General features: G+C 56.2%; 1 protein-coding gene across 2 annotated transcripts in view; it reads left to right on the top strand.

Moving 5' to 3' along the window:
• The window catches only part of COL5A1 (collagen type V alpha 1 chain), a 189,007-nt gene extending 168,324 nt beyond the window's left edge, over positions 1–20,683 (top strand). Inside the window, exons 59-66 of one of the 2 annotated variants that reach the window (XM_049896362.1) lie at positions 719–772; positions 1,608–1,643; positions 2,178–2,231; positions 3,336–3,591; positions 5,673–5,785; positions 10,461–10,529; positions 13,805–14,038; positions 18,063–20,683. In XM_049896362.1, coding sequence (XP_049752319.1) covers positions 719–772; positions 1,608–1,643; positions 2,178–2,231; positions 3,336–3,591; positions 5,673–5,785; positions 10,461–10,529; positions 13,805–14,038; positions 18,063–18,209 — 963 coding nt within the window. In that variant the 3' untranslated portion in view covers positions 18,210–20,683. Of the gene's footprint in view, positions 1–718; positions 773–1,607; positions 1,644–2,177; positions 2,232–3,335; positions 3,592–5,672; positions 5,786–10,328; positions 10,398–10,460; positions 10,530–13,804; positions 14,039–18,062 lie in introns of both variants that reach the window. The other variant, XM_049896361.1, reaches the window with a different exon arrangement.
• The last annotated feature ends 1,296 nt before the right edge of the window (positions 20,684–21,979 follow it).

Raw genomic sequence — 21,979 nt, 5'->3', positions numbered from 1 at the left:
CAGGCAGTGCTGGACGTGGGATCAAGGTGGGAGTCAGTGCTGGACGTGGGGTCAAGGTGGAAGTCAGTGCTGGACATGGGGTCAAGGTGGGAGTCAGTGTTGGACGCGGGGTCAAGGCGGAGTCAGTGCTGGACGTGGGGTCAAGGTGAGGGCTGCTATAGGGGCCTTCCACACACAGTGCTGGGTAATGGATGCATGTGATCGTCACTCTGAACCCCTGGTTTGGCCTGGGCAACGTGGGAAGGGGCCAGTGGGGCGGGACGTTCTTACAGCGGCCAGAATGTGGAACCATGTTTAGGCTGCCAAGGACAGACAGAGAGGACAGGGCTCCCAGCACTTCCTGCCCTTGGGGCCTGCTCTCAGGGAGAGACCAGCACTATGAACAGAGACAGCAGAGAGAGAAAGAACAGTCCAGGACCAGGTGGTGGAGGGGACGGGGGATGGGCATAAGTCAGTTTGGTATTTCAAATTACAACAGTGAAAGCCATGTCCTACCTCCAAGTAGATGCCAGAGAGTTCCTCCAGGCGGGTCGGGGCAGTGGTGCCTGGGCGGTCAGCCTCACCTGCAAGGACAGGTGACATCCATCAGGGCAGCGGCCCCGTTGTTGGAGGGCGTCCATTAGGAGAAGGAAGAGGAAAGTGGCCAGGTCGACAAGAATGCTTTCCAGGATCCCTTCTTCCGAGTGACGATAACCCTGTGTTTTCTTCTCTTTTCTAGGGTATCACTGGTCCGTCTGGCCCGATTGGCCCCCCAGGACCCCCTGGTTTGCCGGTGTGTACCTGGAAGGGGGCGTGGTTCCCTCTGTTGTTGCTGAGGGAGGTTGGGTCCCAGTCTGGGTGTGTGGCCAGAGAGTGACGGGGAAGTCAGGGGAGACAGCCAAGGTTGGGGTCCACAGCCTAGGTCAGGGTTGGGGCCTCCAGGGTTGTTTGTTCATAACCCAAAGTTGGGGTTCAGAGTGAGGACAGCAAGGAACTGGGGCTGCTGGGCCCTGGTGTGGGGTGGGGACGGAACAGGGGGAGCTTTTGTCTCTGGACCTTCTAGGAAGATCCTAAACTTAAGGACGGTTGTCTGGAGGCATCTCGGGAAGGTCAGGGAGAAAGAATCGTGCTGCCTCGGTACTCCCAGTCAGCACAGAGGCAGCCTGGCCCAGGCGGGAGGAGTGGGGAGGCCCAGTGTACAGGCACCCCAGCCTGGGCCCCCCAACATTGATGTGAAACCCAGGGCCCCCATACACGGGCTGTGAAGCCCAGAACTCCAGAGACTTCCGTGGCCTCAAGCCTCCACTTGCCCAGCCCAGCCATTTCCAGAGCTGACCCGAGAGAGGGCATGTCTGTTTGGGCCCTGAGGCCAGGATGCCTGCTTTCCCCTCTAGCTCAGCGCCTCCAGCTGGGGAGGGGGTGGGTTGACCTGGGCAGATAATGGTGAGCCTGCGGGGTGAGCCCCAGTGCCCCCGGCCGTCCCTGCCTCCCCAGCCCCACAGTGCGTGGAGTCCTGCAGGGAGGGGCTGGCACGCAGAGGCGATAAGGCCTGGGCAGGACTGTGGTCAAGCGTATGCCCTAGGCGAGAGCACCGTCAGCTCCTAATTCTGTGACTTCCGCCCCCGCAGGGCCCTCCTGGTCCAAAAGGCGCCAAGGGCTCCTCGGTAAGTGGCTGCGTCCTGGAGCCCACGCCACCGGCGTGTGGGTGTGGAGGGGAACGGTATGTCCTATGGGTGGAGACCATCTGTGCACCCTGCAGTCTGTTGCTCAGGCTGTGCCCTCCTCTATATTGTCCCGAGCACAAGTCCACCTGGTCAGCTGGTAGACCCAGGTGTGCGCGCCACCCACCCTGCCTTAGGAGAAGGGACCCCCCCGAAGTCCCCTTCCAGGGGACTGCATGGAGGCCCACGTGTCCTCCCCCGCACTGCAGACCTGTCCCTTTTCCCCTTACACTGTGTCACCTCTCCACAAAGGTCCCCAAGGCTGTTCTCAAGGTACACTCACGCCACACACACATTGCACCCTCAACACACCCATACACACATACACACACACACTCACACAGGTACACACATACATACACTCACACATTCACACAGGTACACTCACATACACACCACACACACAGAACACACGTAACACACTCATACACACATACGTAAACTCAAGGATGATTTGTTCTCTCTTTTTTCCCCCAGGGTCCCACTGGCCCGAAGGGTGAGGCAGGCCAGCCAGGCCCCCCCGGCCTGCCGGTAAGTGGCCGGTGCAGCCTGGGGCAGGGCTCGGGGTTCCTGGTAATGAAAGGAGGTTGAGTGAAGCACTGTGCATGTGGTGCCCCGTAAGAGGCCTGTGTGGCCTGGCCCTCCTTGGGATGAAGCACGGCAGGTCACACAAGGCCCTGCCATGGAGCTCACGGCTCACTCTCCCTGGGAAGCCCAAAGAGGAGGACAATGTGTGTGTGTGTATGTGTGTGTGTGTGAATGTGTGTGAGTATACCTGTGTGAGTGTGTGTGTATACATATGTGTGTATGGGTGTGCTGAGGGTGTGATGTGAATGTGTGTGAGTTTACGTATGTGTGTATGAGTGTGTTACGCGTGTTCTGTGTGTGTGGTGTGTATGTGAGTGTACCTGTGTGAATGTGTGAGTGTATGTATGTGTGTACCTGTGTGAGTGTGTGTGTGTATGTGTGTATGGGTGTGTTGAGGGTGCAATGTGTGTGTGGCGTGAGTGTACCTGTGAGTGTACATATGTGTGTATGCGTGTGGTGTGTGTGTGATGTGTGTGAGTATACCTGTGTGTGTATGTGTACGTATGTGTGTATGGGTGTGGTGAGGGTGCGATATGAGTGTGTGTGAGTGTTGGAGGTGCTCTGATGTATAGGATGAAGCTCAGTTGTGCACCAGGATGTGGTGATTGTGACATGCTGACACCCCTACCAGCCCCTTTGGCTGTGAGTCTCACGACCCCCACCCTCGTTCTCGGGGGCCCTCCTGCATGGCCCAAATGGCTTGTGCTCTCAGCCCCAAGCTGGGGCTGCCGTGGCAAGACGGAGGAGACCCCCACATCCTCGAGGCATGGCTTCAGTCATGTTGGCAAAGAAGCAGACGTGGTGACAATGTAGGTGTGAGCGGTGACTGTGGCTCCTGAGGGCAGTCATCTCAGACAGGCAGGGAGGGCCTGCAGAGCTGGCACTGGACCTGGTGGTAGGGATGGACAGGTGCATCCAAGGAGGAGGGAAGAAAAGGTGCTGAGAGGAACAGGTGCCGTGCGGTGGGGACCCCACGCTGCTCTGGCTCTGCGCCTTCCTCAGAAGCGTCCAGTCCTCTCCACCCACCACTCCCTCTCCCGCCCCCAGGGTCCCCCAGGTGAGGTCATCCAGCCCCTGCCGATCCAGGCATCCAGAACCAGGCGGAACATCGACGCCAGCCAGCTGATGGATGAAGGCAACAATGAGAACTACATGGACTATGCCGATGGCATGGAGGAGATCTTTGGCTCGCTCAACTCCCTGAAGCTGGAGATAGAGCAGATGAAGCGGCCGCTGGGCACACAGCAGAACCCTGCCCGCACCTGCAAGGACCTGCAGCTCTGCCACCCTGACTTCCCTGACGGTAGGGATGGGGCCTGGGGGTGTGGGCAGGTGGGCAGGGCCTGGACAGTAGGGGTGGGGCCTAGATGGTAGGGTGGAGCCTGGCAGGGCAGGGCGTGGAGTGTGGGCAGGGCCTGGGCAGTAGAGGTGGGACCTGGATGGTAGGGGCAGGGCCTTGGCACATGAGGCAGGGCCTAGAGGAGGCAGGGCCTTGCAGGTGGGAGAGGGGCCTGAGTGCGTGGGCAGGGCCTGGATGTTGGGTGGGCATGGTGGGTGTAGCGGGGCCAGCCCCCTCATGGGTGCAATAGGCCCTGGAAGACAAACAGAGCCTGGCAAGGCCAGTAGCTTGGCAGTAGTGGGACACAGGACTTGGAGTCAGGAGTCACTTTGCCTCTCTCAGCCTCAGTTTCCCCATCTGTGAAGACCCTTCTTCACCTTATGGGATCATCACTTACTGAGGTGAAGTGGTCCTTGGGAATCAGGCATTAAGAGGTCGAGGCTTGAGGTTGTACAGACCTGGGTTCTCATCTCGTTTGAGCCATTTCCTTGGTCCTAACCTATAAAAAGGGAATAAAAATATCCACCCATTAGAGGACATTGCCAAGTGAGACACGCAGAAAACACTGACCCTGTTGTTAGCGTTGGCTGCCACCGCTGCTGTTACAGTTAGCACTAGTCTTACCATGGCTCTTAGTGTCACTATTGGAAACCCTGGTGGCACAGTGGTTAAGAGCTACGGCTGCTGACCAAAGGGTTGGCAGTTTGAATCCACCAGGTGCTCCTTGGAAGCTCTATGGGGCGGTTCTACCCTGTCCTGTAGGGTCGCTGTGAGTCGGAATCAACTCGACGGCAACGGGTTTGGTTTGGTTTTTCAGTATCGCTATTAGTATTGCTGGAAACCCTGGTGGCGTAGTGGCTAAGTGGCTATTAGTATTACTGTTAGTATCAGTATTGGCATTACTGTCAGTAGTACTATTAATACTACTATCAGTATCACTATTAGGACCACTGTCATTGCTACTATCAGTATTACTATCCATTTTACTATTGGTACTACTACCAGTATCACTGTTAGTATCACTTAGTATTACTACCAGCAGGATTACTAGTAGTGCTACTATCAGTATCACTATTGGTATCACTACTAGTGTTATTACTATCAGTACCACGATCAGGACTACTGTCAGTATCACTATTACTAGCGGTATCACTGTTACTACTACTAGCAGTACCACTATTACTATTACTGTCGGTATCACTATTACTAGCGGTACCACTATTACTATTACTGTCGGTATCAGTATCAGCATTCCTGTCGCTATCGCTAGGAGCCCTGGGTGGCACACACGGCTGGCCCTTTGAATTCATCTGGAGGCGCCTTGGAAAACTGTCCCGCTTCCAAAAGATCACAGCCCTGAAAACGCAGTTCCGCTCTGCACATGAGCTGGAATCGAACTGACAACGAACAACAACAAATTAGTGTTACCCTTGGGGTCAGGATGGGTATCATAGTATTAGTACTTGGGAAAACAAACTCTGGGGAATCATAGGATGTCAGTCATCCTCATTCTTACCATCTTTAAATCAAGACTGCTCACCTACTGAAAAAAATAGTATTTGTTCCGTGTTTCCCCTGGTGAGCCTCCTGATTCTCCTGCGGGATTTGAGGGGGCTGTCTGTGGTTGCAGTGGACTCTGCTCCGAGGGCATGGATTTTCGTTGTTCAGTCTAGAACGTTCTCTGTACTTTTGTCCACCCACCGAGTGGGCAGTGCCCCGCCCAGCCCTGCTCCTCAGAACACACATGGAAGTACTTCATGCCCCGGCCCTCCTCGGGACTTCACCCCCAGCCGTCCTTGGGACTTCACCCCCAGCCGTCCTCGGGACTTCGCCCCAGCCACCCTAGGGAAATGAACCTGTCCATGGCTCTTTGTGGGCCCAGTAGGAAAAGCAAAGTGCAGCCAATGAGCCCCAGAAAGGCTGTGGTGGTGGCACTATGGCCCAGGCCCTGCATCCTAGCCGCTGGGCTCACATGCGCCAGTGTGTCTGGATTCGTCTGGGGACCAGCTCTCATGAGCCTCCCGCCTCTCCCGTCTCTCTATCAGGTGAATACTGGGTGGACCCCAACCAAGGATGCTCCAGGGACTCCTTCAAAGTCTACTGTAACTTCACGGCCGGCGGGTCCACCTGCATCTTCCCTGATAAGAAGTCTGAGGGGGTGAGTGCCTTTTCTCTCAGCCCCTCAGCAATGAGGGCTGTCACACGCAGGCAGCGTTAGAAGGAAAGTTAGCAGTTGGTCTGTTTCCTAATTAAGGGCTTTCTTCCAGAAGTAGACCTTAGGCTGTTTTAAGGAGACATTTTAACAATAAAAGGGTGTCGCGGATCCTCGGGTCACGGAAGGGGGGTGGGACCGCACTCACACTGCTGGGGTTTCCACTGGCCACCCCAGTACTCCAAGTGGGACTGTCGGTCAGTAAAGTCCTCTAAGAGGCCTCGGGGGTCTTTCTGACCTGAGGCCAACTGGCCCCCACTGCAGGACATTCAGGGCAAGTGTAAAGTGACCTGAAGAGATCTGCTGGAGGCCACCATTTTGCTTAAATTCTGAGTGTGAGCTTGTTCCCGTGGGATCTGCTCAGCCTCCTCCGAGCGCGGTGCGTTGTTGTGAATGCTGCTTAGGAGCCCCGGAAACACAGTGGTTAAGCACTCAGCGGCTAACCAAGAGGTCAGCGGTTCAAACCTACCAGACGCTCCGAGGGAGAAAAACCTGGCAACCCGCTCCCGTAAAGATTACAGCTTCGGAAACCCTGTGGGGCAGTTCTAGTCTGTCCTTCAGGTTGCTGTGAGTTGGAACGGACTCCACAGCACCTCACAGCAACGGAAATCTTTGTAGTAAAGACTTTGGTTAGTGAGGCCCTGAGTCACTGAGACTTTGCAGTGTCACTTCGACAGCCACCTCTGTGGTCTTTCAAGGGCCTCACCTGTGGCGGGAGTGCGTGTGTGTGGACAGGTGTGTGCAAGGGTGTGTGTGGGGATCAGTGTGTACATGGGTGTGTGTGAGCGGTTGTGTGGTGTGTGTGGGGGAATTGGTGTGCATGGGTGTGTGTGAGCAGTTGTGTGGTGGATAAGTGTAAGCATGAGTGTGTGTGAACAGTTGTGTGGTGTGTGGGGTAGGTGTGTGGTGTGTATAGGCAGTTGAGTGGCATACGTGTGGGGGTCGGAGAGTGCATGGGTGTGTGTGAGTGGTTGTGTGGTGTGTGAGGGTCAGTATGTGGTGTCTGTGAGTGGTTGTGTGGGTGTGTGTGACAGGTGTGTGCATGGGTGTGTGTTAGCAGCTGTGTAAGTGTATGTGGATAAGTGTGTGGTGTGTGTATGACTGGTTGTGATGTGTGGGGGTAGGTCTGTAGTGGGTGTGTGTGAGCGATTATGTGGGTGTATGGGGGAGGGTTGAGGTGTGCGTGAGTGGTTGTGTGGATGCATGTGGACAGGTGTGAACATCGGTGTGTGTGAGTGGCTGTGTGGTGTGTGGATAGGTGTGTGGTGTGTGTGTGTGAACGGTTGTGTGGTATGTGGGGAGGGTGTGTATCTGTTCCATGAGCACCTGAGCCCAGCAGCTCCTGTGTGGCCTGAGACCGTGGCCTTGTCGGGCTGGCTGCCCTGTGCAGAGCAGACATGGCAGGACAGGCAGGCTCCTGTGCAGAGCGGACACGGCAGGACAGGCAGGCTCCTGTGCAGAGCGGACACGGCAGGACAGGCAGGCTCAGGGCTGGTCACAGTACCAGAGATGGCGCCACAGAGAGGACGCTGAGCCTCCGGCCACAGGATCCCATCTCTCACAGAGCGAAGCCTCCCAGGCTGAGACAGTCTGGAAACCAGGGAGTATTTCAGGACACAGAGGGCTTCTTCAAGGGCCCCACAGGGCGGTGTGATGTCTGTGATGAAGAGGACATTCCTTGGAGGGCACTGGTCAGCGGCCAGGGCCTGTCAGACACTGCCCTTCTCCGACAACTCATCTCCGCACCTGTAAGACGGGTCCAGTTACAGAACTTACCTCAAAGAAGATGCTGTCTGGAAACTTGGCCTGGTGCCTGGCACGAAAATTTGAGAGTTTACCTGTTCTGAATTTAACAACATTTACACAGCTCTGAATCTGACGGCGAAGGAACAGGCATCACGGATGGGTCTCCAGGCCCAGATGCTGCCCGCCTGTCTACCCTGCCCAGGTGTTGCCGTTTCTCAAACACGTGGCTGAGGCAGGAGTCCCCTTGGCACAGGCAGCAAGGAGGGTGGGGTCTTGCCCTGGTGGCGCTGGAGCCCAGGCCCAAGGGTTGAAGTCCTGTTACTGGGAAGATGACCCAGACGTCAGCCACAGGGTTGGCTGCATCCAGCCTGAACAGAAGCTCCTTGGAACATCCCTCTTAGTCGGCCAGTTGTGCGACCTGAAACAAAGCAGCCATTTTCTGGAGGCCGCAGCTAGAACACCCAAACGTGCATTCCCTCCTAAATGCGCCCAGAGGCTGCTCCTTTGTGAGGGAGAGCAGCTGAGTTCCCAGGGCCGTGTACCACTGCTCCCTAAAACACACTGTAGGTGCGGGTCAGGAAGACAGAAGCAGATGCCTAATGCTGCCTGGGAAGATGTGTGGGGCCACATAGCACCCTCCCCAGCATTCCCAGAACAGACTTGCTGTGGCTGAAAGAGGCCAGTGAAAGCCTAGGACCCTCCATCTCAGCTCTTGTTTTCTTTAACCTCCTTGAGAACTAGGATGAAGTTCATGCTGCTGGCCTCATGGCCTGAGAAGGAGCACAGTGGGCCCCAAAGCACAGAGGCCTCTTGGGGCTCTGGGACATCCGTGGCTCAGTGAGCATGGGGCTGCTGAGGGGCCCCACGCTCCTCGCTCTTGCTTGACATGTGCCACCCAGCCAGGCATCTCTGGGGCCGGGCTGGGCATGGAGTCCCTTGGACAGACCACCTCACCCTCGAGGCAGCAATCTAAGGCAGAGGTGGACCAAGCATGAGCTCGTTGGCATCACTGAGCCTGCCCCACGGCCCTGTCCCCAGAAGATCTCACCTTTACATGACCCGCGCTCGGCCGTGACAGTGGGCAGGTTTGGAGACAGAAGTAAGAGAGGTTGGAGGTCCCTGGAGGGGCCGGAGGCAGACTGGCCACCCCTTGTCCTCCAGTGCATCCCTTTGCTGGCTCAAGGTCACCTTGAAGGAGGAGGCCTGGAGCATCAGGACAAGGATTCAGACTCTGCTTCAGTTGAGAATGACTTGGGCTGGGCCCTGGCAGAGGTCTCGTGGGACTTGGGTAGGTGAAGGTGGGGATAGTGGCCTTGTGGGCCCTTACAGTCCCCTCCAGAGTCTCTGCACCTGCCCAGGTACATCCATGGGCAGCCAGCAGTGGGGAATGGGCCGCGCACTCACCCACCCACTCAGTCACTCACACGCTCACCCACCCAGTCACTGACCCACTCATCCACCCAGTCACTCACCTACCCTCCCACTCACTCACTTACTCATCCGCTTGTCCATCTACCCACCCACCCCCTTACCCACCCATTCATCCAGTCATTCATTTGTGCATGCATTCATTCCATAGCACTTCTGTGCTGGGCTCTCTGGGGTCCTATGGCCTGAGCCTCTGCAGAAACCAGACCCCACACAGGAAGGCCCCCCCGCTACGGGGCAGAGTGACCACTCCTGATGAAGCGATGCGTCGTGAGGAGCCCTTGTTCCCTTGTCAACAGAGGCCCCTTGTAGCTCCCTGGGAGGACCCGCCAGCCCCGGTCGTCAGTCCCAGAGAGGACAGCCCACCACCACACCCACTCACTCTCTCACACACTCATACGTGCTCACACGCACATAAATACACTCACACACATGCTCACACACTCATATACACACTCACTAAATATCCATACACACGCTCACCAAGCTTATACACGTGTATATGCCCACTCAACACACACTGTCTCACACGCTTACACTCACTCGGCACTCACACACTTGCTCGCACTCTCATAAATGTAATCACTCAACACACACACGCTCACACACTCACATCTATACTCCTGCTCGACACACACTCACACATCCGCGCGCTCTTATTCTCTCATACACACACTCACAGAGTTGGTCTGGTGTATCCATAGCACCCCGGGGTGCCCTGGCAGGGTCGCTGCCCACCACAGTCCCTGGGTGGAGGCCGTGAGAGGGAGCCCCACCCCAGAGGTCGTGAGGCTCCCACGAGAATGCCGGCACCCCCCGCCGCCCAGCAGCCGACGTTGACTCTCACTACCATTATCATCGTCCTTGTGGTCTCTGAGAATCCATTCATTCATGCGGTCACCCGTCCACTCAACAAGCATCCCTGAGCATTTGCTAAGTGCGGAGCGCTGTGACAGACGCTGTATACACAAACATTGACAGAACAAGTGTGAGATACAGAAGGTGAAAGAATGCAGAACGAGATCCCGCATGGGGGCACGTGAGCGAGCGCCTGCCTCCCGCTAAGCACGGGGTGCTGTGTCACCCTCTTCTCCTCACTGCAGCCTGGGCCCTGGAGCCTTGTCCTCACGGGTAAGGTGCCTGCATCTAAGCGTGTCCTTTGGCATCGTTTCCAGCGATGGCGGAGGCAGGAGGGGCCGGGGAGAACGTGTGCAGGAGGCATGCAGGAAGCAGGAGAGTTTCTGGCAGAGGCCGGAGAATAACCCTTTCATTTTCTCTGTTTCTCTCCCTCTCCACCACCCCCCTCGATGTCTAGGCCAGAATCACTTCTTGGCCCAAAGAGAACCCGGGTTCCTGGTTCAGTGAATTCAAGCGCGGTAAACTGGTAAGGCACCTCACACTTCTTGGCGGTTGTCACTTTAAACCCGCCACGTCTCCTATCTTGCAGAGTAAAATGGCCCGCTGGCCCAAAGAGCAGCCCTCCACCTGGTATAGTCAGTACAAGCGCGGGTCCCTGGTAAGTGGCCACCCAGGCACTGCCTGCTTGCGGCTCAGCCTGGCTCGGCTCTGCATGGCACTCATTGCCGTGTGCCACGCCCGCTCGTGCCCATTCCAGGGAACTCCTTCATGCTCGCCACTCGACCCCAGGACTCGCAGTAGGTGCCGAGTCCTTCCTGCCCACCCGTGCCCACAGCCCCCGACGTGAGTTATTTCAGCCCACAAGTAGGTGGACAGCTTTCTGTGTAGAGCTAGGACGTGGGGCTGGCCTTCAGGGAGTGGAAATCAGACACCACGAGTGGGAGGGCTTTGTGGGGCCAAGCCCTAGTGGACAGGTAGATGCAGTGGGTGCTGGACCACCTGCAGTGCTCAGAGTCCTTCAGGACTGATACCACTGCCCCCAGCCTCCTGCTGCTGGTGGGGGGCCACGAGGGCCACTGCTTCTGGCCCCCACCTGGCCCTTGAGTTGTAAGCTCTGAGACGGCATGAATACAGGTTTAACATCTAGGGAGCTAGACTTCCATAACCCATCTCGAAAACGAGGAGACACGGGCATCCCTGGAAGAGCCACACAGGATGCAGTGGGCTGTTTATCTGTCCAGCTCGGGGCCCCAAGCGCCAAGGCTTGTTTGTACCTATTGATGGGAAGCCGGTGGCTGCTTCTGCTCAGTGGAACAGTCTTCCCTGGACACCTCAGGCTTTGATCTGGGCCCTTTACTTGACAGAGTGCCCAGTTCCATGCTCACCTCACCTCCCAGCCTTGGAAAGGGCAAAGCTTCCGGAACACAGATGGGCTTTAGGTGCCTATAGAGCCCTGTATTTACCCCTTCCCACCTAGCCTGCCCACCCTTAACGGCCCTGGAAGGCGGCTCTTTTCTCATTCAGAAACTGGGCTTGGGCACCATGATGCCAGACCTCACCACCAGCCCTTGGTCCAGCGCCCACCTGGCCCAGCCTCAGCCTGTCTGTGTGTGCAGGGGCTGTGCCTCCAGCATGGGCCCAGGCAGCCGTGCTTTGCCCCAGAACTCCAAGTGGCCCCCAGCCCGCCTGTGTCTGTGCGCACCCCTGACGGCCCCATCCCCTAACCCAAGGCACCTCATGGCTGGCGTAAATGTCTCACGTGCTGGGCATCGACTGGCCAGTCACAGCAGCTGCTTCCCAGACCTGTGAGGGCCGTGCTCACCTGGCCATGTCTCGGCTGCTTCCTCCTTCGTTTTGTGCTGTGGACCTCAGGCCTCCTGTTCTCCTTCCTCCTGCCGGTTTCCTCTTCTCCACCTTTGTTGTGCTGTCTTCAGAAAAGGGCTACTGGACACAGAAGGGCCTGGGACAGGCGACGTTTGAGCTGGGCAGGTGGGGTGCTGGGTGCGATGGATCAGGTGGTGGAAGGAGCCGTAGAGAAGGCGAGAGCTGCCCACTGCAGGCAGGTGGCAGGCTCCTCTCTGCAGTCCTCACGGTTACTGCCACGTGGAGTCCCTGGTGGTGCAAATAGTTAACATGCTCGGCTACTAACCAAAAGGTTGGTGGTTCGAGTCCACCCAGAGAAGCCTTGGAAGAAAGACCTGGTGATTTACTTCCAAAAAATCAGCCGCTGGAAACCTCACGGAGCAGAGCTCTACTCTGACACACGTGCGGCCGCCACGAGCGGGTGCCGCCTCTGCGGCGTCTGGGTTTTTGTCGGGGTATGTGTGTGGTTACCACCCACATTCTCCTCTCAGGAGAGAGCAAGCTCACACCCCTAAGACCACCTTTTTGTCACCTGGGGAGATGACTATGGAACACACTGCCACCACCAGCTCCCGTGGCCCGCCTCCTGTTGGGGTGTGTTTGCACGGTAGCTGGCAGAGGAGGGAGGTGAAGGGACATGTAGCTTACCTGAGGCCTTGTCCACTCACTCACGACCCTGGCGCTCTGTGCTGCTCGCAGCGGGACAGCAGGTGGGGGAAGATCCCTCCACCCCTGGGGGCTTTACCCGGGCTGGTGGCCTGGATGTGGCCTGTGGGGATGACACTGCAGAGCCCCTTTGTGCCTGCAGAGGGGTCTTGCATGGGGTCTGATGCTCTGGTGGCCCTCGGCTCCGAGTCCTTCTGTGTCCAGTGCTCCCCTGGCCTTTCTGTGCATGCCCCCCCGAGTCAGTCACTTCCTCTCCGAAGGAGCACCTGGCAGGACCCGGATTCTGGTTGGTATTGACTTTTCCTCCTCAGGTCTGACTCTAGGGTTTGCCGTGCTGTGTCCAAGCACATGGAGTCTGTGTGTAGCTTTGGGTGGGGGTGTGCCCTCGCTGCCCTGTGGGAAGGGGCAGGGCCCCGGGCTTGGCTCTGGGACCCTCAGCACTCATTATTATATGGAAAAACTGGGCATCAGTGTGTTCACCCCCTTCCTGCTCCCCATCTGTACCCCGACACTGTATATGGGGCATGAGGCCTCCTCCTTCTCCACCTCAACCCATGAAACCAAACCCTGCCCTCTGGGCCCCACACCCTGTGTCCGTCCATCTGTCTATCTGTCTGTTAGAGGAAAGTCAAACTCAGCTCCTACTCCGGGCCCAGTGGTCTGGGGTGTACAGAAGCTCATCTGTTTCATGGGTGACAGGCCAGACTTAAGTCAACGGATGGTTCTCTGTTCATTCAACAAACATGGACCGGGGACCCCTGCCCTCCAGAAGCCAAGGCTCACTGGGGAAATGTCCACCACTTAGCAGTAGGGAAGGAGTGATCGGACACTACAGACCAACAGCGCATTCTGGGGGCAGAGGGGAGGAGGTCTGTGGTGGGCATAAAGGAAGACAGTCACTGTGGATGCCCAGAGCTAGGTACTGGTTGCAAGAGCCCCCTGGGCCTCTGCCTGAGAGGCAGGAGTTCACCCACACAGCGAGCCTTCATCAGCTCCCGCTGTGGCAGCCATGGTGCTAGGCACTGGGGTTCAGTTGTGGGCAGACTTGACACCACTTCTGGTAGGGAAGGCAGACACTTCAGCGAACCCAGATAGGGCAGGCGGCCATTGTGAGCCAAAGGGTCAGGGGTGGGAGTGATTGACCCAGATGGGGTGGGTTAAGAGTGGGCTTCCTGGAGGAGGTGGCATGTATGGTGAGACCTGGAGGATGAGCCAGCCAGGGAGAGGAGTAGATGGATTTAAGTTCCTGAAAGAACTGGGGTGCGGTTCACTTTGTTCCTGGGAGCTGTGGGGTGCGCTGGTCTTGGGCTGGGGTGGCAACGGCTTGTTTCCAGGACAGTGTGGATGTGGGTTTTGTAGCTAGGTGCATCCCTCTTTGCTGAGACTCTTCCGTCCCCCTGGCAGCTCTCCTACGTGGATGCCGAGGGCAACCCTGTGGGCGTGGTACAGATGACCTTCCTGCGGTTGCTGAGTGCCTCTGCCCACCAGAACGTCACCTACAACTGCTACCAGTCAGTCGCCTGGCAGGATGCCGCCACGGGCAGCTACGACAAGGCCATCCGCTTCCTGGGCTCCAACGATGAGGAGATGTCCTATGACAACAACCCCTACATCCGCGCCCTGGTGGATGGCTGTGCGGTGAGTGTGCCGGCGGGCCTGCCACCAGGGCTCCTCGGGGGGCTCCATCCATCCCTAATCCCTGTGGGTCATGCATTCACTCAACGCGCGTTGATCAAGCACCTACTGTGTGCCAGGCCCTGAGCTCCACACAGGGGCTCAGTGAGGGCCCCTGACGAGGCTTCTGTCCCCTGAGTGTGATTGGTGTGTGGCTTGGTCTGGAAGCCCAGCGACAGCACAGACACGAGAGCCCCGAGCAGCCAGAGCTCAGGAACCTTCCTGGTGTCAGGGTTAGGAAAGGAAATGGGAGGCCCACAGGAGAAGCCCGGAGACCTGGGTCCTTACCCGAGCCTGGGTGGAGAGTAGAATTAAAGACCCGTTGGTCTATTTCAGAATTTGGAGACTCCCTCCCCTGAGTTCTGGTCTGAGAGTGACGGAACTAAGACTGGAGGCGGTCCTGGGAATGCGTCATTATTAGTTGCCGTCGAATCAGCTCATGGCGGCCTCACATGTAACAGAATGAAACGCTGCCCGGCCCTGCGCCATCTTCGTGATCTTTGTTATACCATCATAAACGATGAAGGAACATCTCACGCTCTTGCCGAATCCCATAGCAATCATTTCTAGCTCTGTGGTTATCCTTTGAGCATCTGTGGGCACAGTAGTAAGACGTGGGTCCCTGGAACACCCGGCTTGGATGCTAGGCCAAGGGAAGAGAGGCGGCCCTCTCCCCGTAATACTTCTGTTCCAGAAGAGAGATGCCATCCTTGAAGAGGTGGGGGGACAACTGCTGAGGGAAGGAACTGGTTCTGCCAGTGGCTGGGAAGGGGGGGCTAGAGGAAGCCAAGCAGGGTACTGCTTGGAGACTGGGAGGTGGGACGCCGTGGTTGTGGCAGGCAGAGAGTCGGCCTGGCATGGGGCTGCCCCCTCACCCCAGGCCCTGGCAAGTCCAGCTGCCTTTTGTGAAAAGCAATTACCCTCCCATTTAATGGCAGAGGCCAGTGTCCAGAGCATGTGGGAGGGGCTGGCCAGCTGTGACCCCGGAGGCCAGCTTGATTCATGTTGTAATAACAGCAAAAGTAATTGGGAAGTTGGTCCGTGGTGCCCGTGGCCCTAATGGACGGCACAGAACAGGACCGACCCGTGGAGACACAGAAATCTCCAGGCAAGAGGGCTTGCAAACCCACGCCCCATAAATCCCAGTGTTCGTGCAGCTTTGTGGGGCCCCTGGGGACTTGTGCCCTGTAACGATTATTTATGCCTTTGGAATAACGGGCAGGGGCGCTGCCTGAGTGTGCAGCTTCCTGGCTTTAAATACTCAGCTTGGAGCGCTCTGATAATCGGAGCCATGGGCCCGGTAAATCCAGGAGAAGCCATCCTGGAGCTCAGCAGACGTCACTGTCCTTGGCGGGGAGGGGAGGCGGACACTGTGCACAAAGCTCTTTGTCTGCCCTTCCTGTGGGCAGAAAGGGGGGTTAGCACTGCTCTGCCCATGGGTCCCCTAGCTTGGGGACTCTCAGGCCGTGTGGCCAAGGGCATGGCTCCCCGTGACAGCACTGCCCTCCCAGGCCCAGTGAAGTCCAGGCCAGCGGCCTCCCGTGGTCTTCTGCAGTTCCGCAGGCCAGGCCAGGGGAGGTAGGGGAGGACCAGAGGGATGGAGCCTTGGTAGGCTGAGGTGTCTTCCAGCTCCTCCTTGCTGGCCTGGCCAAGGGAGTGGTGAAGAGGCGGCCTCCTCCTGGGCTTCCTGCCTGCAGGGTGACAACCTGCCTGAAGGGTGACAACCTGCCCACTCTCTGCCTTCCCAGCAGCCACAGGGATGCACTCCATCCTTACCCCACAGCTTCCTGAAAGTGGAGACTTGTGGCTGCCCTTTGCTGTCCTGTGGGCTGGTTTAAGGTCCCCTGGCCTCTCTAAGCAGGTCCTTTGCTTCTCAAAGGGTGGCCTATGAGCCCCGCTTATCAGAGTCGCCTGAGGTTCCCATTAGAAAGGCAGACTCTGAATCCCACCTCCTGCCTGCTGAAGCAAAACCTCCTGGGTGGACTCAGAACTACCTCCCTGGAGAATTAGTGCTTGTCCTGAAGTTCAAATCTGGGCTTTAAGCCAATTCTGCCTAATCTGGGGTCCCCATCAGGGTGGGGTGTGGGAAGGACAGATGTGGAGAGCTAACTGGGGACTCGGAGGATGTCAAGTCAGGAAGCTCACAGAGCCCACGCCAGCCATGCGAGGGCTTCTCCAGGAGCTCTTACGCGAAGGCTCTTCTTTGGACAGAGAAGATTTCGTTTTTTCTCTCCAGGAAGTCAGTATACCCATTTAGAACGGAGAAAGCTGAGTCAAAGAGAGTGTTGTTGCTCTCAGGTGCCGTCGAGTTGATTCCAGATCATGGCCACCCGTGTGTCAGAGTGGCACTGCCCCACAGGGCTTTCTAGGCTGTTTCGTTTTTATGGGAGCAGATCTCCAGGCCTTTCTCCCATGGAGCCACTGGGTGGGTTCGAAGCAGCAACCTTTGGGTTAGCAGCCGAGCGCTTAACCCTTGTATCACCAAGGCTCATTGGAAGAGCATGTATCGGTTATCTACTGCTGTGTAACAAACCTGTGGACCAGCTGCCACGGAGCCGACTCCGACTCGCGGAGGTTCCGTGTGTGTCCGAGCAGGGCTGCTCCGTGGGGTGAGCCGACTCCGACTCGCGGAGGTTCCGTGTGTGTCCGAGCAGGGCTGCTCCGTGGGGTGAACTGACTCCGACTCGCGGAGGTTCCGTGTGTGTCCGAGCAGGGCTGCTCCGTAGGGTTTTCAACGGCTGTGACTCTTTGGCGAGTAGCTCACCAGGGCTTCCTTCAGAGGTGCCCTCTGAGTGGACTCTAACTGCCAACCTTTCCGTTAGCAGCCGAGTGTTTTAACCATTTACACCACCCGCTAAGTACCCTAACATTTAGCAGCTCAAAACAACAAATATGTACTCTCATTGGGTTTCTGTGGGCCAAGAGGCTGGGAGAAGCTTGGCTGATGGTTCTGGCTCAGGGTCTCTCAGGAGGTCACTGGGGCTGCCGTCGTCTGAAGGCTGAACTGGGGTGGGGATGTGTTCAAGACAGCGCTGTCATGCGGCTGTTGGCAGGAGGTCTCAGTTCCTCCCTGCGTGGTTCTTCGCAGAGGTCTGCTCGTGACGTGGCCTCCCCCAGAGTGAGCAATCCAAGAGTGGAGGGGCATTCAAGACAGAAGCCATAGGGTCTTTTATAACCTGATCCTGGATGTGGCCTGCACCCCTTTCATACAGACCAACCTTGGAGCAGTGTGGAGTACCACACCAGGGCATAGGTGCCCTGGAGGCTGCCCACTACACAGGGGAGTGATGTTACAGTGCTCACCCACTTACTGGGTGCTTCTCATGGTCACGTGCAGTTCCAGGCCTTACATGGTCATCTCTGCACAATGCTGAGGAGGGCAGCTCCAAGTTGTCCCTATTCTGCAGATGTTGAGGGGCCTGAAAGGCTCAGCGACCCTCCCACGGCCATGTGGCTGGTCAGCGGCAGAGTCAGGGCTGGCACGGGGGGTTTTGGCTTCAGAGTCTGGCTGCCAATCTCCCTCTGTTGGCCCTTGCTGATGACGTGTCCAAAGTAAGCAAGCTGAAATCTCGCCACCTCACGGCCATGAGCATTCTGGTTGTGTTTACTGTTCCGGTCGTCCACAGTACAGCCAAGTAGCTGTGGTCTAACAGGAGGTGACCACAGGCCCAGGAGGGGATGGGCCAGGGTGGAGCAGGAGGCCTGGGGGAACTTGTGGCTGCCCTGAGGCTCAGCCCCATGACCCTCCTCCCGGGGTCATGCAGAGGAGTGACCAGACTTCGTGGGGACTGTGTGTGTGAATTTGTCTTCTGCTTCAGTAAGGAGCCAGGGAGTTAACCCATGGGCTCCGCTGCTCAGTTCATGCTATGGGCAGGAACCAAGTACAAAAAGGCAGAGGCCACCACCTCTTCAGACCCAGGTGGGATGTGTTTGGTGACCGTTTAACCCGCTGCCCCTAACCGGTGTCCGTCTCCCTCCCTGTCCACAGACAAGGAAAGGCTATCAGAAGACTGTGCTGGAGATCGACACCCCGAAAGTGGAGCAAGTACCCCTCGTGGACATCATGTTCAATGACTTCGGTGAAGCATCACAGAAATTTGGGTTTGAAGTGGGGCCGGCGTGCTTCATGGGCTAGGAGCCGCCGAGCACCCCAAAGGAGCAACCTCGTGACCTCAGTACGCTGCTTGTGAGCGTCCTGTGCGCGGTCCCACCTCGGACTGCAAAGATTTCTCGTCCCCACCCCGACTTCAGCCATGTCTTGGCACCTCGGTGCTGGACCCCAAACCAAGAGAGAACCAAGGGAAAGAGAAGAGCCGCGCCCCAAGGAGCCAGATCACATGACCTAGACGCCCCACAGCCTTGGGCTGCGCTCAGCCCCCAAGTGCCTCCTTCTCCAGCCCCCTTCGCCTACAACCCGCCCATAGGGACGGAGAACAGGCCATGCTTCCCACCAGGCTCCATCGCCCATGTCCGCGGGAGCTCACATGGGGTGGGGGTGGGCTGTAGAGTTTGGATCGTTTATTTAGAAATTCAACTTGAAGATGTGTATTTCCCTCGGCCTTCAAAAGAATGTTCTGCTCTGAGGCAAGCCTTGTAAAGGTCACCCTGCTGTGGCCAGAGCTCCCACGGTCCATGTCATTCCACACGTGCCTTTCCGGTGGATTAAAGGTGCTTATGTTGTTGTGCGTTTTAGTAAATATTTGTTATTGTATTGTTGTAAATGTGCCGTGTCCCTGACTTTCAATCATGAACATAAACCCGGCCACCGTCCCCCTCCTCCCGGGGAAAACCTGGAACCGGGGTTGGGGCATGGATTCTAATGAACGGTGGGGCTCCCCTCCCCCCACCCTGGCCAAGAACTTGCAGTCAAAGGGATCTGGGCCCAGGGCAGCAAGGATCTGGGCTGTCATTTACTAAGCAGGTGCCTGTGCCCTTCTTAGCTGTGGATTTTTTTTTTTTAATGGGAAGGAAAAAAAAATTTATATTTTGCCTTCCCTATGTGCACTTGGATGAAAACGCAGGCTTGACTTCATTGTAATTGTCTCCCTTCACTTCTCTTCCTGCAGAGCCTGATGGGGGAAGGCTGTCCAAGGGCAGGGAAACCACCTTTCCTATAGCTAATAATTAAGCGAAAATTGGTGCTGATTTTTACACTTCTCTTTGTGGTGCTATCTGTTTTAAGATCTCCTTGAAGGTGACACTGGGGGGACCTGGCCACCCCTCACTCTCCCAGCTTTCTTTATCTGGGTTCTTGCCTCCCCAATTGTAGTTTTTGCCAAGGACTTTGAGATAACCGCATGTCTCGGCCTACCCCTTAGGCCCGGGGAGCCGCGCTCTGAAGCCTGGTTACGATATTGGGCTGTGAGGACTTGATCTGAAAACACACATACACAAGAAACACAAAGACTTCTCCCGCATTGCGTACGGTGTGACGATAGCAGATTGTATTCGGTTGCCGAATGTTTGTGGTGCTAAATCTGTGTTTGTTCCAAGAAGTGAGATGCAACTGTCCAGTTGTTATTCCAGCTGTCTCAGACGCAGCCCCAGGGACAAAGGGAGGCGTGATGAACTCTGAGGCGCTCTGCAGGCTGCCGGCTGCACCGCTTCCCCACGTGGGCAGCTTGGATTCCATCTGCAAGGCTCCTGGGTGCGCGTGCCAGGGACTTCAGAGCTCGGTGCTGGGGAGATGCCCTCTTGGCGCCACTCCTGCTCCTTGGCATTGAGGGAAAGGTGCCACCTGTGGGCAGGAGGACCCCAAGTCCTAGCAAGAAAAGACAACCCCTACTGTGAAAAGTCACACTTGTGTGCTGCCCTTTCCTGCCAAGGTGGGAAGAGCAGATGGGGCCTGGCAAGCCCCGAGCAGCCCCAGGAGCGAGCTGTGAGGCAGGCATGGTTTTGGTGCTCTCCCCCATCCACCTGTGTGGTACCGTCTAGGAACCCCCAGCCAAGCCACCCAGGAGTAGCAAAACAACCCAACACAAGCCCTCGAACTTCCCTAGGACATAAGTCTTGCTCTTGCCAAAGAAAAGTCTGGCTTGGAGGTCCTCTAGACCTGGGACTCCAGCCTCTGCCAGTGTCTCACAGACGTCTCTTGAAAGGAAAAGCCATATGGGAAGGAGGCCTGTGGAGCCTGTCTAGGTCATGTGATTCTGTTGTGATTTCTCATCCCGCCTGGTTTGTCCTTTTATTCCATCACTTTCTCCCTCTGTTGGTCCTTCCAAAGCTGTTGTGATTTGTACTGAAGTTCAAAACGTGTCCCATTGTCCCCAGACCACTTTAGCTACGCTATATTGCAATAAAATTTCTTCTTATATTTGCAGAAATTTTTCTGGTGTAATTTTATTTTTTTCCTCCGGATATATATAATTGGACTAATGTTGAGGAAGATAAAAAGAAAGCAATAAACAGAAAACCTATGGTACAGATTCTAGGATATCAGGCCCTTCAAAATAGGATGTCAAACGCCACATTGTACGTTCCCTAAGAACACCATAGACATGTCATCAATTTTAACTGTACTGCCCAGGGAAAAGAGTATTTAAAACTATTTTAAACCTGTGTACCAAAGGAATAATTGTACTAGTGTTTTCAATAAATCAAGTTTACTGTTTCCACCTTAAACAGATGTGATTGCGATGTCTTCTTAAGTGTGACCAGGCCCTTCCCCTGCACTAAATCCATGTGTGATACAGTTTCTAGAAACTAAAAAAACCCAACCCATTGCCGTCGAGTCGATTCTGACTCATAATCTCCCTATAGGACAGAGTAGAACTGCCCCCGAAGGGTTTCCAAGGCTGTTACCTTCACAGAAGCAGGCTGCCACATCTTTCTCCGACAGAGTGGCTGGTGGGTTCAAACCGCTGACCTTTAGGTTAGCAGCGAAGCGCTTAACCACTGCTCTGCCAGGACTCCTTTAGAAACTCTAAGTAATAGCAATGGTCACAGAGAGGAAGGAAGGAGGTGCTCTAGGTCGTTCTCAGATGGAGCCGTCTCCTCACATTTCAAGGGGAGGGCCTGGCTGAGGACACAGAGCTGTTCCCTGTGGAAGATACTAGAATTTGGCCACGCACCAGACCATGAGGCTTCCTGGGTGCTTCAAGAAGTCTCGAGTGTTGAGACTTTTCACCCTGGGCACTCATCACTGGGATCAAGAGTCCCCCAAAGCTCTCCAGCGCTAACTCTGGGAGCCAAGCAGACTGGACTTCTTGGGCCCTCATGGCTGGGTGGGGCTGGGGGGTTCCGTGTGGCATTTCCCAGCCAGTGACTGTTGACCAGTCTCGATGAGATGTGGCCCCTCCAGGCTGAGTGGTAGCCCCCTTCTCTGTGTCAACCAGCCCTATCCCATATGCAATGGCACCCTTGGGGGCCCCCCAGGTGAATCCCCAGCCAACCTTCGATAAACTCATAGCAGGGAAAGACACTGTCTCCAGTACCTGGGGATCCTTTACTCCTGCAGCATAGCCGAGACCAGTGCTTCTCAAAGTGTGGTCGCCTTGTCCTGACCTTGCATAAGAGACCCCCGGTCAGACACTGCAGGGGAGAGGCCCAGGCATCTGGGTTTCAGCAAGCCTCCAGGGCATTCTGATGCATGCCTAAGTGTGATAACCACAGATGAGATGGTCCAGAATTACATAGGAATCGGCGCCTGAAGGAAACCCTGGTGGTGTAGTGGTTAAGTGCTACGGCTGCTAACCAAGAGGTTGGCAGTTCAAATACCCTAGGCGCTCCTTGGAAACTCTATGGGGCAGTTCTACGCTGTCCTATAGGGTCACTTTGAGTTGGCATCGACTCAACGGCAGTGGGTTTGATTTTTGTTTTTTTTAAGCGCCTGAAAGGGGGGAGCTACTTTTACAACCACCACGAAGTGGAAACAGGAAATGCTGCTAAGTCCGGTGGTGGGAGCTG

This window comes from Elephas maximus, chromosome 9, assembly GCF_024166365.1.
Source record: "Elephas maximus indicus isolate mEleMax1 chromosome 9, mEleMax1 primary haplotype, whole genome shotgun sequence".
NCBI lineage: Eukaryota > Metazoa > Chordata > Mammalia > Proboscidea > Elephantidae > Elephas > Elephas maximus.
Note: the sequence above shows the minus strand (reverse complement) of the source record. Positions and strands in the feature narration are given on the sequence as shown.